Here is a 17,032-nt window from a genome sequence, read left to right as displayed (position 1 = left end):
TTCCAGCTCATGCCTGGTCCCCGCTAGCCCTCTGCTTCCCATGTCCTCCTGCAGAGACGGTGCTGGAGGATCTGACTTTTAAGATGGCTCTCCCCAGCACCCCATTCCTGCTGCCTCTGATACAGGCAGCAAGGGGCAGGAGGAAGAGACTAGTCAAGGGAAGTTGCTACATCAGGTGAGGGGGCTATAACTGTGTATGCTAGTGGTATTATTATATACCATCATTGTCAGATAGCCCTTATATTGTAGAATTTTGTCTTTATGTTGTAAGATCCTTTAGGCAGAGTTTTGTCTTCCTTTGTGCTTTGTATAAGGTGAAATATGGTGATCGTATTAAGGCATTCCTTCTATTATAAAGGGTGAACTTTCTGCAGTCATTTTGTGAGTATTTAACTAGGGATGTTAAATTTAGTTTAATCAACCAATCGACTCGTCAATAGATTTTCAATTGACTAGTCAATTAGTTGATAAGTGGGGAGCTGCAGCGGGGCTAGCTACTGGCTCGGGAGCTTACCCTGCTGCGGCTCTGCCTTTTAAATCAGTGGTCTCCAACCAGTCCATCGGGATCTACTGGTAGATCTTGGAGCCTCTGACAGGTGATCCTGACTGGTTTGGCCAAGAGGCTATCAGGTGCTGAAACTTCAGCTGCCTCTTCCCACACTGCTGCATATCTCCTGCCCTTTGCTTTGGAGCTGTCCCCTCAGGAGCCTCCTGCTTGCTGTGCAGGGAAGGGGAGGGAAGGGAGTGGAATGGAGGGCGCTGATGTCAAGGTGCTTTCAACCACCCTTTATTCTATCTCCACAGAGCAGAGTGGGGGCACAAAAGGTCTTGGGATGGAGTTTGATGCTGCTTTTGGGAGTGGTGCAGGGCCAGGGCAGGGGTGGATCTGCCTTAGCCACACTGCACCACCACCCAGGAGCCACCTGAGGTAAGCAGTGCCCAGCTGGAGCCCACATCTTGAACCCCTACCATAGCCATAAACCCTCTCCTGCACCCCAAGGCCCTACCCTCGCTCCGAGTACCCCTACATCCAAACACCTACCCAGAGCCTGCACCTACAACCCCCTCTGACACCCCAATTGCCTGCCCCAAGCTCAGATCAGAATCCCTCTCACATGCTAAATCCCTTAATCCAAGACCAGAACCTGCACCCCAAAGTGTTGCCCCAGCCTGGGGAAAGTGAGGGAGAATGGGGGAGGGAGTAAGCAGGGGCAGGTCCTCAGAGAAGGAGTGCAAAGGAGGCAGGGCAAGGTTGTTTGGGTATGAGGCAGATCTTGGATTGCACTTAAATTAAAGAAGTGATCTCGTTCTTAAAAAGGTTGGAGACCACTGCTTTTAAATGGATTAAGAGCCTATTGGCTCTTAATCAATTTAAAAGGCTAATGTGCAGCACAAGGGACCCAGCGTGAGCTCTTAATACATTTAAAAGGCTGGTGCACAGCTCTTTTAATACACTTAAAAAGCAGAGGTGCATCTGGGACTAGGTGTGAGTCTGGAATCAGCTGATTCCCACTACGCCTCTGCCCCCAACAGAGATGGTGCTGGCGGAGAACTGGCTTTTAAGCCGGTTCCACCAGCACTGGCTCCTGCTCCCCCCACCTCTTGCTGCCACCCTGCCCTTTGTTGCAGCAAGGGTAGTGGTGGGGGAGTCACTAGTCGACTGTCTGACAAACAAAAGCTTATCGGATAGTTGACTAGTTGCTTACATCCCTATCTTTAACAAGATGGCTGTTTTTAGTTCCTTTGGGGAATATTAGAGAGAAATATTTAATCCATTTCCTGTATTATAAATCAACATCATTTGAAACATTTGCTGTTCTGTAAGCAGTAAGCAATGGTTCTGAATCATGCTTCCACAGGATTGTAAACTCAAGCATGCAATCTCCCTCCACCCTTCCTCTTTTGAATCCTCCACTTCATGATGAAAAAAATATAAAAACAGCTGTAGTAGTGGAATCTCCCCCTTTGTGGCTAGTGGGCTGCCACTGGTTGAGACTTTTGTGAGTTTCATTTTACTAGCTCTCTGGCGAATCAGGAGGTTTGTGATACAGATATGCTACCCAATGACCCCTGGGAACAGGAAGCAACACACATTCACATTGTGAACAAAAAAGGAAACAACTCATTGCTGAGGCGTGACGGCGTCCCACTTGACAGCATGGAAGGGTCAGGACAGAGTTTTTTCTCCGCCTTTTAATAAGAAACCTGAAGCTACAGCAGCAACAATCAGTGATATTTAATCTATAGGTGCACACTAGGGGGAGATATGCTGACTTCCTTACCTGAGGGGGATTATAAATGGCTAATGGCTTCATACGTACAAAGGAAACGCTCATTCGGTGCCACGTTCAGTAAGAAAACTATGTGTCAGTCAGATTTTGTCACCAGGTTAGTATGAATTTGTAGTTTGTTAATCTAGATTCTTTATCTCTAGAACGAGTAAACTAATATTACATCCTGAAAAGAATCCTCTTTTGTTCCTGACTTTTCTGTGTGAATTAAGAATGAATCAACAATCTTCATTTAAAGAAAGGGGAGGGGGCTGAATGGGGAAGGAAGGCAGTTTAGTGAAATGTAAAGCTAGTCAAGTCACTATGTGCATAGTAAACTTGTTCATAATTGAATGCTTTGCAGTGGGGTTTAGTCTTAGTCTCGCTCTTCCCAAAATACTGACCAGACTCCACAGTGTTGCCAGTATCAATAAGTGGTCTTTCTGAGGGAACTGTTGTTGAAAATGGAGGCAAGAAAGGGATCAACTGGACAAAAATATATTTTGTCTATCTGTCTTTTATTGGAACTTTCATTTGGAAATGGATTGACTTAGTGGAAGAATATCTGAGGTCTCTAAAAAGTTAGAAATTCCAGTTTTAGGAACAGAAAGTAAATGTGTGTCTTGCTGACGCTGAAATGGTAGAATTTGTTCTGATGCGCTTTAGAATATGCTGCTGCTTTTCTTTCTGCTCTTTCCAGCCTGGTTGAGTGTATAGTGTTATCTCACTCTGGGAAAGGCCACCTGTGAAAGATGGACATTTCAATAGTCCTTCCCTCCATCTTAATTTACTGCAACATTTCTTTTGTTGTATGATTTGTACTTTCAAAAGCTTTCTCCACTGAGATCTCCCTTTTCATGGGTGTATTGTCAAGATGGGACTTAAAGATGAAATGCTACAGTACATATGATATTATGGCACTTTTAAAAATTCTCAAACATAAAGTGTCTGACACTTCTGAGCTCAAGTTTAATGTTTTGTGCAAAAAGAGTAAATTAATAGGATATTACTTCCTGAAAAGAATCCTCTTTTCTTCTTGACTCTATGTGAATTAAGGATGGATCAATCTTCATTTAAAAAAAAAAAACAAAAAAGTCGGGGGATGATGGGGAAGGAAGGCACTTTGGTGAAATTAAAAGCAAGTCACTATGTGCACAGTAAACTTGTTCATAATTGAATGCTTTGTAGTGGTATTCAATTCCCAGTCTCTTTCATCTCTTAATACTGACTTGACAATGTGTAGTTTATTAGTGTAACTTGGAAAGGCTATTTTTCATTTGCTACGGTCCTCTATGTTTAACAACACAGGGTGCAAATAGTATCACAGAAAGCTAAGACATCCAATATAACATAGGGTTGGTAAAAGCTTAGAGATAAAAATAACATGATTTTTTTAGGCCTGAATCGTGCAAGACATTAAGTCGAAACTGCAAGGTGCAAGTTGCCTCAATTCCAGTTGATTTCAGTTGGAATTAAGGGCATGCAATGTCATGCAGGATGAAGTTGTTAATTGTTAATCTGTATTTAGTCTGGATGTTTTTGCACCATTAACATATTTTTAGATTAATAGATTTTAAGGCCAAAAGAGTCTTTTCATTTACAATACACACCTGATTTTGAAGGTAAAATTGCTTTCATTTTATGTAATTCTAAACACATAACTGAATCTAACTGCATTTTAAATTAATGAAGGAATGGGATTTCATTTCTCGATAAGATTTAGATAATTGATTTGAGCACCCCCATCAGATGCAGACATCTGCAATTTTTCTGCAGTTATTTCATTAACCAAAGGCCATTATACCAAGACTGAAAACCTCTCTACACCGTCATATTGAAGTGGTATTACCAAGAGGGCAACATAAATAGTGTGTGAAAGGAATCTGCCTTCGGCTGACTGTATGCCGTTATTTGCAATGCTGTTGTTGATCCCAGGGTATTAGAAAGACAAGGTAGATGAGGTAATATGTTGGACAAATGTCTGTTGCTGTAGCTAGAAAGAGACAAGCTTTCTAGCTACACAGAGCTCTTCCTTAGGCATTAGAAAGGTATTCAATGTCATTGTCGTAGCTAAATATAAGGTGGAACAGATTTTTGAGCAGTAGTAGTAAAAGCCCTTTTATCCAGCACTTTACCAACCAGCAAGCACAATAAACTAGCATTTCTGATCTGCACAGAAAGTCTTATTTATAGTGCATTTGGTGTGGGACAAGCAAGGAAGTTTGGATCTTGGAGTAGGGGTTGTGAAGTGGGAGGGCTTAGGATGCTGGATAGAAGGACGTGCACCTCTGGCAGCCCTCTCAATTGGTTCCCAGTCCCCGCTGTTGCTGGTGGAGGTGAAGGATGGATTTGGAGTGCGGAGCATGGAAAGGACTGTGGGGAAAGGGGATGGGAGCACAGGCTCTGGGGGGTGGCAGCTTGGTGCCTGGTGTTGGGAAACAGAAGGGACTTGGGGTGCTGAATAGGGGGACACTCTCTTTTGGCAACCCCTGCAAGTGGCTCCCCATCCCTGCTGTTGCTGGTGGATGCTGCCTCCATCCCCTCCAAGGCAGCATGCCTGCCTGCACCAGCGCCTGCATGTCCATCTGGAGCAGCAGTGATGGAGAGCTGCTTGCAGGGGCTGTCAGAGGTACACACCATGAGCCCCTCCCATGCCCCAACCCTCTGCCAGATCCAAGCCCTCTCCCAGAGCCTTTGCACCGCAGTCCCTCCATGCCCTCTCTCAAGCCCTCTCCACGCTCCAAATCTCTCCTTCTTAGTTAACCAACATTTTTAATTTACCAGCATCCCCCATTCTCTCAGCATGTTGGATAAAAGGGCTTTTACTCAATTGTGATAAGTCTTTGTCTACACCAGTGTTTCTCAACAAGTGGTACGAGTACCCTTAGGGGTACTCGAGAGAAGTCCGGGGGGTACGTCAAAACAACTGAAATTTGGAGAAAACTGAATTTTTGTTTTAAGTTTTACAGCGCTTTATTATTTCTGTACTTTTTAAACCCCAAAATGTCATCTCCCGCCCGGCTACGATTAAGTTGTTTAAACAAATGTGTTGCAATGGCAAAAAGAAAAATTTGTGGGTCTGAACACTAGGTACTGGGGGTATTTACAATTTTTTTTTCCCAAAAGGGGTACTTTATTAAAAAGAAAAAAGGTTGAGAAACACTGATCTATACTGTCACAGCAATGTGGTCACAGCAGCAGGCAATCAATACACTCCTGAATGAACTCACGCAAAAACTCCCTGTTGCCCACTGGTGAAATGATTTATAAATCACTCCATATCTGACTCTCAATTTTCATCCAAAAAATAACCCTACACAACTCCTTCAAAAAATGTGTCTTGGAGCTTAAATTCATAATTTCGAAAAATAGCGGTCTTAATGAAAGCACTGGATTTATGGTTTATTACAGTAATCTGGGATGCATTAGCCCCCTTTAATTTATAAGACTGCAGAAGTGTTTATAGGCCACTTTACCTTGAAAGGTCTCTTAGCATGTAGTCTAACTACTTATGCTAAACAACCTGTTCCATTTTTCAAACAAACGAGGAGTCCTAGCACCTTAAAGACTAATACAGGACTCCTCGTTTTTGCTGAAATGGACTAACACGGCTAACTCTCTGAAACCTGTTCCATCTTGTATTTAGCTATGATACTCCTGAATACTTTTCCCAGACCTGAAATAGAGTTCTGTGTAGCTTGAAAGCTTGTCTCCATAAAAACAGAAATTGGTCCAATAGAAGATATTACCCCAGTCACCTTGTGTCTCATATATACTCTTACGGTTTTCACAAGGGTTGGCACAAACATACTGTAAGCAATACTTTTTGTGTGCAAATAACTACTCAATCTATTTGATAGTAATTGCAGCTGTGTTCAAATAACCAGTGATAGAGATTCATCTTTTTAACCCATTCATATTCCGTTCATTTTCTGAAAGTGTTGCAGAGTCTATTTTTGATTGTTGCCTTGTAAAAGAAGAAATCCTCCGCATGTGTTAAGTACATGCTCTAGTTAGAGCATGAATAGGTTTTGTGGTATGCTGGGGAATGATGAGACCACACTGTACTGTGTTTCAATGGAAACACTTTGAGTACTGAAGAGATTCCTATAAATTATAGTTGCTGTGTTCCTCCCCCTTGTACTACAAAGCGCAGTCTTCCTAGCAGACCAGAGATTGTCCCTCAAAGCACTTGAGGAATCAGATAGGACAGGGATACGGCCCATTCTAGTGTGCTTGGATTGTCTTTGGATCAGAGTCTCAGTACTGCATCTGTTGGGGAGGGATGTGTGTTTATTTGCCACAGTGTTTTTGGGTTTTTTGGGGGAGGGAGGTGTATATTGTTTTTCTTGGTTTGAGAAGAATGATGAGAATTAAGCAAAAAATGCATCTGTTTTTATTTTTTTCTTATCTTGGTTATACTTGACGTGCAGCTGGAATATTTCCTTTTATTTCATTGGAGAGATTTTGTACTTTCAATGCTTTAACTGAGGCTAGGCACTACAGCTTATGTCCGTATAACTTATGCCACTCAGGGGTGTGAATAAGCTTTCCCCCGAACAACAAAAATTATACCAGTCTAAGCACTGATGTGGACAGTGTTACATTGGCAGTAGAGCTTCTCCCAACAACAGCTACTACTGTCCTCCATGCCTGGAGTAGTTAAGTCAACTTAAGAAAGCTCTCCCTTCAGTTTAGACCATCTGCGTTAGCAGCATACCTAAGATCAGAAGCTAGGCAGGGTCTTTTGTTTTGGCCTGCAGTCTCAGGTACTTATGGAATGTAATCATAATCTAAAATGAGGTGGTGTACCCTGTCTTAGTGATTCGAGAGCTTCATGTGCTCAGATAAGTCATATCGTGACTTACTGAAATAACTACCAGCTCCAGCTGGGATTTGAAGATTAAGCTGTTCTTTTGTCTCTTATATCAGCAGAAATAAAGATCTCACAATTGGAACTTTTCTAACAGCTGTGTCCACGAAATCTGAGGCAGGAATAGAATCTAGTGCTCTCTTTTCTGTAGATATTTTTGGCTCTGTGGTATTACCAAGAGTGATATTAGAAAAAATGGTTTTTTTCAATAGAGTAAGCAGATGTGATCTGAAGATGTATGTGTGAAATTGGTCAGTTACATTGGTGAAACCTCATGGGTGAGTTTATTCCAGTTATACCAGTGTAATGGAGAACAGATACTTTCCTTTTAAACAAAAATGCAATCTTTCTGATTATTTTTTAAACATAAATAAGCAAATCTCAGGAAAATTTTCATCAGTTTGATTTCTGATGATTTCAGTGTATGTTTTCACTGATGATGTGTTTTATCATTTAAAAAAAATGGTCAGTCCTAGATTTCCCCTTCATTTTAAGGAAATCACTCTTGCGATGACACTACTGTGTTGCAACATTTGGGTTTCTACAGCCAACTGAAAAAATGTGTGCCTTTCCCTCATGCCTATCTTTCAGCTTCTGCAGCGTATACAAAATGTTTGAACCAATTTTGAGTTCAGTTTGCAGGAATAACTTCATTACTTCTTAGGATTTAAAGCTTGTGTGTGTAATGCATCTCTGGCTCATTAACACATTGTTTTTGTCAAAAATCTCTTGAGTGGCATGGAACAAATCATAATGAGGGACCCAGTAGATTGGGTCGGAGAGTGGGAGGGGCGGCAATGGAAGGTGGAGCAGATAAGTATATGTGCAGAAGAAGGAAATACTTCCGTGTGTGCTGATGGTGTTAGAGTTAATCCATCATAGATCCATCTGTTGCCTTGGGTTTGTGACTAAAACCATTGCATCTTACCCCTCCCCCCAACCTTTTGAACACTTCCTAAAAATAGAGGCCAAAAAAGTAACATTCGTGCATGAGCTCTACTCTGCTTAGGGAACTAGTGCTGAATTTAGAGACAATGCAAGTACATTTTAGCAAAGTATAATACATTTGTGCATTCTCATAAAGGACAAGTTAATTGGTCTTTCTGTAGGAGTAAATATTACTGGGTTTTCCCCTATTGTTGTCAGCATAGCAGGGATCTGGCAAGTAGATCTGGATCCTGCTCTAGTAACTTTAAGGCAAGGCAACATAAAGTGATGCTGCCACTTAGTGGTGAGATAGGATTATGTTGAAGATGACCTGGTCAAATCAAATCCGCAATTTAGTATTCTGTGTGACGTTTGTGTGCCTTGTTTCACTGGCAGCTGCCTGTAAGTTAATACATCACTGCCTTAAAGAAAGCAGGACATGTGTATGGGATATGGAGCCTCTATGGAAATATGGGGAGGGTGAGTCAGAGAGTTGAAGGATTACCATGGACTGGCAGTCTTTCTGGGTAAGAGGGAGGGACTCAGATAACAGCAAACTGAGCAGATTGGAGAGTATAAGGTTGGTGAGAACAGAGAGGGAGTAGTGTTAGGAATACAGAGAAAATCAGTGGATGGAAAAAAAAGAGATTGTGAGAGTCCCCTGGGGAAGAGTTCATTACTGAGTCTTGAGTTCATTACTGAGTTCATTACACGCCTCATAAAAACCTAAAATACAGACAGTTGCTCGTGGACAGGAACAAGAGTTGGTGAGATAGTTGGGTCCATTCAGAATGTCTCAGAACCTTGCAGAATCAGGCACATTGTGCAGGATTGTCTTAATCTCTCTTCCGAAAAGGAATTGAATAGGGTACTGATCACTTGTGGTGCAATTCATACTGATGGCTTCAGAGAGAATCACCTCTGTTACTTCAAGGACTGGTTCCTCTCTTTTTTTCGAATTAAACATGGAGCAAATTCTTAGTGGCTCTGTGTGATCAGAAAACTAGTATGGGCAAGAAAAAATACCCACTGTAGATGTGGTGGGAAAACAGAAGCATGCACTGTACTATTGCAGTGACTCATTCAGTAAGCATACTACTTACTCTTTTCACAGTGGGTACTTTGACTCATCACGTTAAGTTGAAAGGAGTTTAGTTTGTAAAATTATGTGTAGGAAGCAGGTTCCTAGGTTATAGACTGACACTGTTATCATTTTTATGGAAAAGATGGAGTAAACGGTATCCTTTAAATATTTAGTTCTTTCTGCTCCTGGTTCAACATCTAATCAGTCACAAACAGCTTGAAATGGACTAATAATAGCTGAGGAACTTTAGCAGTTCATGAGCCTTCCTCTCCCCAGTAGAGGTCCTCTGTTCAAGCCTTGGGAATAATGCAGCGTTGTTTGTGAAGGTCAAAGTTCCTATTCAGTTCATGGAGGGTTTTCTTGGTACTAGATAATTAAGGGATTTATCCAAGCCTTGCACTGTGCCTTGTATTGCCAGTTGAAGAAAGAAAGGTCTCTTTGTGATTATTACTAGGCTGATAAAACTAGTTATTAAGGAACTCTGATACTCTAGCCTGTAAACTGTATAAGAAGGGATAGCAGAAAGAGCTGTAATTGCTAGGATGCTCAGTGCAGCATGACAGCAATAATTAATGTGGGCTGCCATTAAATGAAATATCAAAGGAGGGTGAATTTGAGTTTGACTACATCCTCAGTGTATTGCATGTGAATCTAAAAACAATGTTATGTAATGCATGTGCCGGTTTGCACCAGTACAAAGAATTGTGATAAATAAGAAATGAGGGGCACTCTGTATTTGAATCAGGTCGCTTCTTTGTTCTTAACCCTTCCTAGTGGCAAGGCTGTATACATTATTACTGTATGTAGCAAGTTACTGGGCAAAAGTCAGTGGATAACCTTGAAAGACTGAGAATTGGGCCTCTGGGGGTTTGTTTTTGTTTTGTTTTGTTTTTTTCGTGGAAACATTTCACTGTCTGTTGCTACAATATTGAAGTTAAACTTCTCTGGACCACTGTCATTACTTTGATATGTACAAAAATAAACTGGGACTTTCTGTCATATTTTTTTATGCATTGCATACTTCCTGGAATCTGAGACACTAGTTTGCCACATAATTGGCTGATAGACTATTGGCTGATTAACCATATTTTCCAAACAAGCTTCCTTTCTGAAAGTTAATTCCTTCAAGCAAAATATACATGCAGTGCAAACCATTTTTTCCATTCTAACTTGCAGAACAATGGCCACAGAAGAGCAGCACTGGCCAGTTCCAATGAAGGCCATTGGAGCACAGAACCTACTGACAATGCCTGGAGGGGTTACTAAGTCAGGATACCTGCACAAAAAAGGAGGCACCCAGCTGCAGATCCTAAAATGTAAGTTGTGGAGGATATTAACTGGACTTCATTTAGTTGCTTTAAATACTTGGTTTGTGGACAGTGATGCATTATAGGCAGGCAGTTAGTGTTACTGTATGTTTATAATGTTCCCCTTTCACACATTTTGTTTGTATTGGACTTAATTTTACTGCAATATCCTGGAGAATTAATTAACCCTTCCTAAAGATGATGCTTTCTTGTACTGGAAGATTAAAAATTTTAGATGGGGGGGTGACGTGCAAAATGCACATGTGTGTTTCTTCCCTCTAGTTTGTTGGATTTGGATTTTAATGCTTCCAAAAAAAGATAGAACAAAATATATTTTTTCCAGTGTACTTGACATACCTCATTTATTTCAAACTTTTTGGTTTCTTATTTTCAAAAAAGTTCCAGTCAACTTCTACCAACTGGAATGTATTAAACTATCCCTCCCACACACCCACCGCCATAAAATTTAGAGTAAACATTTTTCATATCTGTAATAGCTCCTTGAATCCACATATTTTTAAAGTAAGAAGTTCAAGGCTGTGAGTTTTCTTTATTTTGTATAATTCCTAGAAACATACAGTTCATTATAAATTATATATAGAAAGAAAATGTTGTTTTTGATATAGGAGAGAAGAACACTGGAATCCGATTTTTTTTTAAACTACTTGGTTTTATTGCAAGCTTCTCTCTATATATAAAGCAAAGGAAGGCTCAGTTCTGGTTTTGGCGTAAGCGTGAATGTATTTTGATTTTAGTTTCTAAAAGTGTGGCTTTTTTCAGAGATTGGGTATTGTTGGCCTTTGGTTATGTTCCTTGGATGTGGTTTGGGCTGCAGTCTCATGTTAGTGCTTTCCTTCACTAAACAGTAGGTATAGCTTAGCCTTGCATCCTTTGAAGATCCTTTTCTTCACCACCTCAGAGCAGCTATCTCACAGATGAAGAGAACTGACATCATGTTGTATTCTGATAGGCTTCTGAGTTGACTGCAGTATCATGTGACTTGTCATCAGCCAGATGTCATTCAGCTAATTAATTTTTTTATAATGATCTATTAAACTAGCCAGAACTGTGTAATTTAAGAAAAATTGTTTGAAAGTTCTTAGTAATTCATTCACTTTTGGTTTATTTTTTCCCCTCTCACCTTCCTTTTTCAAGGGCCACTGAGATTTGTGATTATCCATGAGGGATGTATTTACTATTTTAAAACTAGCACATCTGCATCTCCACAGGGTGCTTTCTCTTTAAATGGCTATAACAGGTGAGTGGTTCATATATTTATTTTATACACAAACTAGGGATGTAAGAATTTAACCAGGGCTGCCTGTGAATTAAAAATACCGGCATGTAACTGATTAAACTGTAATTTGTTACATGGTTAGTATTTTTTAACTCGTTTTACATCCCTAACACAGACACCATTTCATGATGAAAGCATGGATTTACTTGAGCTTAAGGAACACTGACTCAGGAAAAAACAACTTTTTCTGGTTATGCAGATTTTGTTAATTAAACTTTACTTAAGGAACATTTAATTCACCCACAGTAACATTTCTCTAAGAACTATTGCATTCACTCCATACAAAGCAGATAGTGATAGGATAATTGGGAAAGGGATTTTGGGGTTGCATTTTGAAGCTGCAAATTTTTAGCATGATTTTATCTGCATAAATTGTTTTGTCAGCATAAATGCCCTTAGAAACATAGGCTGTGCCCAAAGGCACATGTTCTTATAAATGCATATTCACTACAGAAGTTTACAGTATTAGCACTGGTCTCTGTGTTTAATTCACGGTAGAAAACCTACATTAATTCGATAAGATAGGCAGCTTTCTCATGTTAGCTGTTGGTGCTACACCACATTGCAATGTGAGATCTTGGCTCCAATAGGTATGTTTTTCCTTACTAGAAGATCCTATTCCTTTTACCATTTCCTCAGAGAAGTTATCAGAAGTCTAACAAATAGGATCAACTTGCATTCTGTTTACCACTGCCATATTTTGATGTACACACTAATACAGGTGACCTTTTTGTTTTTGGCAGATGTTATCACAGTCCACATGTTTTCTAATTACCTTATCAGAAAATAATAGAAATACTTTTGGAGTTAACTGTCTGGCACTGCTGAAATCAATATTCTCTCTTTATAGAGGGGCATGCTATGAAGGAGGGACTACAAACCCACCCAGATATGGTTATAAACAAGAGAATATGCAGGCAAAAATCTGCATATAACTATGAATGTGTTATATAAATGAACTATTTGCTTTTAAGATCAGTGATAACAAATCTGACACATTCTTTTAAGCTGTACTGTACTGTCACATTTTGATATGTCTGTACAGAGTATATATGAGTCATCTTAATAAATCAAAACTGATCTAGCAAAACAACACTGTAATTACTGCCAATACGGCCAAACTGCATACAGAATCTAGAGGATATTGCCCTGTTAGTTTCAAACACTGGAATCAAAGTATGCTCTCAATTATTTTGAGCAAATTCTATGGCTTGTGTTCTACAGGTCAGACTGAATCATCACAATGCTTCCCTCTGGCCTTGAAATCTACAAATCTATGATTTTTTTTCTTTTTGTACTGATTCTTAATTCTAATGCCACATAAGCATTCTCATACTTATTTGTGGGGGGTTTTCTGCCTTAGAGTAGTAGTAATGTGTGACAGTTCTTCAACAACCAACAACTCTCAAGGGAAAATAGCAGAAAAACCTTACCCAATTAAAACTGCACAGAGAATTTTATAGAACCAGAATAAAGTTCCCTGAGTTGAAATTTGGTCACAATAGTGGTGTTGAAACCATTGAAATATGGTGAAATATAGCATGGGAACTGTGACTGATAAGGGTGATGTGGTGGTATAATATATAAATGTATTGATTTATATGTTTATTATACCACCACCCAAAAGCCTCAGAAATTAAGGCCATGGTGTGCTTGGTGTACAAACCTAGACATAAACACTGTCCCTGCCACAAGTATTAAATAGAAAGCTTACATGTAAGAAAATATATGCAACTCTTATTTATATTAATGGGAGTTGCACGTGCTTGTCAGAAAAGAGGGTCTGGATCTTCGAGTGGACCTTGATTTCGCATCGTGTGTTTAGCAATCCTGCATCTAAAAGTACAGAAGAGCAATGGGTTCGAGTGACTCAGATGGAAAAGTGATGTTTCTTGAATCACCAACAGCAGTTTTAAAGCAGTGTATTTCTTACACTGACTTCCTTTTGTCTTTAATTAGTAAAAGAACATGTTCCTATTGCTTTGTTAACCATTGCTGTGCAGACTTTGTGTCAGCAAACTACAGCCTAGAATTTAAAATTAGATGGGAAATCTAGAAAGATGTATGGCCAGATATTCCAAAGTGTTTAGCAGTCCTCCGTGGCAGCTGATGCAAGTTGTCCAGAGTTTAAAAAGTATATTCCATTTTGCTGCCTAAATGAGAGCAGAGTGCTCCTGAAAATTTGTCCCTAGAGTTCAAAATCCAACTAGTTCAAAGTCTCCTAATGAGTTTAGTGGCTCTAGGAAAGGCTGTTCTTTAGAATGAAAATAGAATTGAAAAAAAGTGGGGGAACAAAAAACATTTGCTAATGAGAGCTTCGTACTAATAGCTACAAGCAGTCCCTGGGTTACGTACAAGATAGGGACTGTAGGTTTGTTCTTAAGTTGAATTTGTATGTAAGTCGGAACTGGTACATATTTTGGGGGGGGATGGGGAGTTGGAGTTAGGTGGAAAAGACCCTGATTCTCATACAACTTCCTTATTCTAAGAAAAACACATACTGTTTTGATATGAAGAGTTTTTTGGTTGATATTTTAATTAAAAATTGATCATAAGTTTCAGTGTTTCATGCTATATCCAAATCTTCCTTTTGGGGTACCTGAAAGATCCCAGTTATTCATTTAATAGTCAGAATCTTTGTTTTTTATAACTAAAAAAAGCTTATTCAATGCATATTACTGTTCCAAATAGAATTTGCTACAGATGGTTCAGTGAAATGGGTATTAAGTGTAATCAATAGTCATTGGAGAACACAGTGAAATATTGATACAATCAAAGCTGTTGTTGTATTCTGCTGAGCAGAAAATGGAAATCCCTTCCTGTGAAGTGTGTGTGTGTGAATTTATCCACAGGATTAATTTTAAAGAAAAATTCTGTGTTGGGAACAGGAGTTTAGCCACAGGTGGGTCCTCATTGTCCACTCACCCACTTTGCAACCAGACCCATCCCCTCGGGGCTTACCCTGCTCCGCTTCAGCCAGGGTGTGGGGTTGGGGCTTATCCCCTCTTCCCTTCTGTCCTGCTCCCCATTCTTGCCCACCCACACCACTGGGTAATTTTTCAGCTTCACCTCTGCCAGGCTGGAAGGGACTTGTTAATTTCACGTGACGCTAACAAGATACTTGCAGCTCTAGTGCTGAAGAGGGAAAGAGCTGTTGCTCCCAAGGTGGGGACTGTAACACAATGGGTCTCTCTGCCTGCTGCTCTGTTCCCTAGGAAATTAATTTTTCCACTCTGGAGTGCCCCCTTTTGGCTGGTGTCTTGTTCCCCCCAGCAGACCCGCGTCCTCCGCGGTGAGAAAAGCTGCTCCGCGTCTCCCTAGTCTGCTGGGGGGGAAGCGCCCCCCGCGCCGTCAGAGGCGGCGACAGTGGGGGAGGCACCCCGCACTAGCTGCGCCCCCCCTCTCCCCCGTTTGTAACTAGGGATCCGATGTAAGTCGGATTGATGTAACCTGGGGACTGCCTGTATAATGCCTACTTCCCTTTGGCTTTTGTATACAAGTATTTTTCAGACTTCCAAATAAGGTAGCATTGAGAGTTCTGGACCCCCTTTTTCCTCTTCCCCAAATCTCATGTTGTAAATTTTTGATTTCCATGTGAGCGGTCTCATTTGTACACTTGAGAGTAAATACACTTACACTAAAATTAGTGGGAAGTCAAAATAAAGCCTAAAGTTTATATTGGTTCTCCTTTATGTTAATGAAAAAGCAGCCTCATGAATTTACCTTGTTTAGAACACCTGAAATAAGGAACATAGCCACATAAATACCTCCTGCCATGATATGAAATTTGGGTCTAATAACGTAACAGAATTAAAAATATATAGTGACTAAGTTTGTTACAAATGTAGCTGGTACCATTTCTGGCAATTTGGCTAGTGAATCATCTCTCCCTTTCTCTTTGGCTTGTATCTTTCATGAGATAAATAGTGCAGATTTCACTACAGACATTAGATTTTCTATACCCTTTTGGAAAAATTGATTTGAAGGGCCATTTTGTAGCTAAGCATTAGGGCCCTGCATTTACCTGCATGACAGAAATAACTGCATTGACTGGACTTTTACACTGTTGCTTGTTCTATTTCTTAGGGTTATGCGGGCAGCTGAGGAGACAACATCAAACAATGTGTTTCCTTTCAAATTAGTTCATATTAGCAAGAAGCACAGGACCTGGTTTTTTTCTGCCTCCTCTGAAGATGAAAGAAAGGTGAATAACTTCCCATGACCCAAGAATATGTTTCACGAAATGCGGGGAGGGAAGAATATTTTTCCATAGGAATTTAGCATTTGGGTGCCAAATTCCCTTAATGTGATTTGACCACCTAACTCCTTGGCCTCATTTGAAAAGCCCAGCCCAAGTTCTCACTATTGTGCTAGCCAGACACTGGTACAACATCTCATGACTTCATGTCCTGATTTTTAGTTTAAGAAATAAACACTATAAAAGTTTTTATAAATATGGGAAATGACTTTGTGAAATCCTCGCTCATATATAAAATGGTAATATTAAATTACAGGTTGTACCTCCTGCACTCTCTAGTCTGGTGACATCAGTGGTCTGGCAGTACCATGGATGCTCCTGGACCAGAGAGCCCAGGAGCCTAAGGCCAGGGCATCAAGGTCAGCAGCCCAGTTGGAGGCAATGCAGGACTGGGCCAGAGTAGCCTCCAGCAGCCCCCAGAATCATGGGACTGGTGTCCCCACAGCAACCCCAAAATGGGGCTGGAGCCAGAGCCCCCATGGGCCTGAGGCTGGAGCTGCGTGAGGCTGGGGCTGGAGCCCTGATGCTTCCCCCCAGCTGCACAGGGCTGCATGGGACTGGGGCTAGAGCCCCACAGCTTCTTCCAGCTGCACAGGGTTGGGGTTGTACGGGGTTGGGGTTGCACAGGGCTGGGGCTGGAGCCCTGAAGCTTCCTCTGGCTGCACTGGGTTGGGGTTGTGCAGGGTTGGGGTTGTGCAGGGTTGGGGCTGTACAAGGATGCAGCTGGAGCCCCTTGGCTTCTCCCAGCTGCCCTGGCCAGGGCTGGGGCTGTGTGGGGCCAGGGCAGGAGCCCCAACCCTGCTGTTGGCCCCAGTTTATGTGGGGCTGGAGCCCCAGCCCCACTGCTGCTCCTAGCTGCATGGGACAGAGCCCTGCAAAAGGAGCCAAAATCTGTGCTGCCCAGGGAGGGCAGCAGTAGCTGGGCAAGCAGGCCAGCCAGGTTGTGGGGGAGGGCGGGGCGGGATTGCCTGGTGGACCAGCTGCCAGCAATGGGGGCCAGTGGCAAAAGACCTCCC

At 41.3% G+C, this 17,032-nt stretch overlaps 1 protein-coding gene and 1 long non-coding RNA gene across 16 annotated transcripts in view; one reads left to right on the top strand and one right to left on the bottom strand.

The window, feature by feature from the left end:
* Positions 1-17,032, bottom strand: part of LOC106732793 (uncharacterized) — a 77,754-nt gene that overhangs the window by 27,532 nt on the left and 33,190 nt on the right. The gene's annotated exons all lie outside the window — the stretch shown is intronic.
* The window catches only part of SH3BP2 (SH3 domain binding protein 2), a 103,421-nt gene that overhangs the window by 65,810 nt on the left and 20,579 nt on the right, over positions 1-17,032 (top strand). For 8 of the 9 annotated variants that reach the window (XM_075930864.1, XM_075930862.1, XM_075930859.1 and 5 more), the window contains 3 exons: positions 10,331-10,470; positions 11,617-11,719; positions 15,845-15,962. In XM_075930864.1, coding sequence (XP_075786979.1) covers positions 10,335-10,470; positions 11,617-11,719; positions 15,845-15,962 — 357 coding nt within the window. In that variant the 5' untranslated portion in view covers positions 10,331-10,334. Of the gene's footprint in view, positions 1-1,731; positions 2,389-10,330; positions 10,471-11,616; positions 11,720-15,844; positions 15,963-17,032 lie in introns of those variants that run through there. The other variant, XM_006134704.4, reaches the window with a different exon arrangement.

This window comes from Pelodiscus sinensis, chromosome 5, assembly GCF_049634645.1.
Source record: "Pelodiscus sinensis isolate JC-2024 chromosome 5, ASM4963464v1, whole genome shotgun sequence".
Lineage (NCBI taxonomy): Eukaryota > Metazoa > Chordata > Testudines > Trionychidae > Pelodiscus > Pelodiscus sinensis.
Note: the sequence above shows the minus strand (reverse complement) of the source record. Positions and strands in the feature narration are given on the sequence as shown.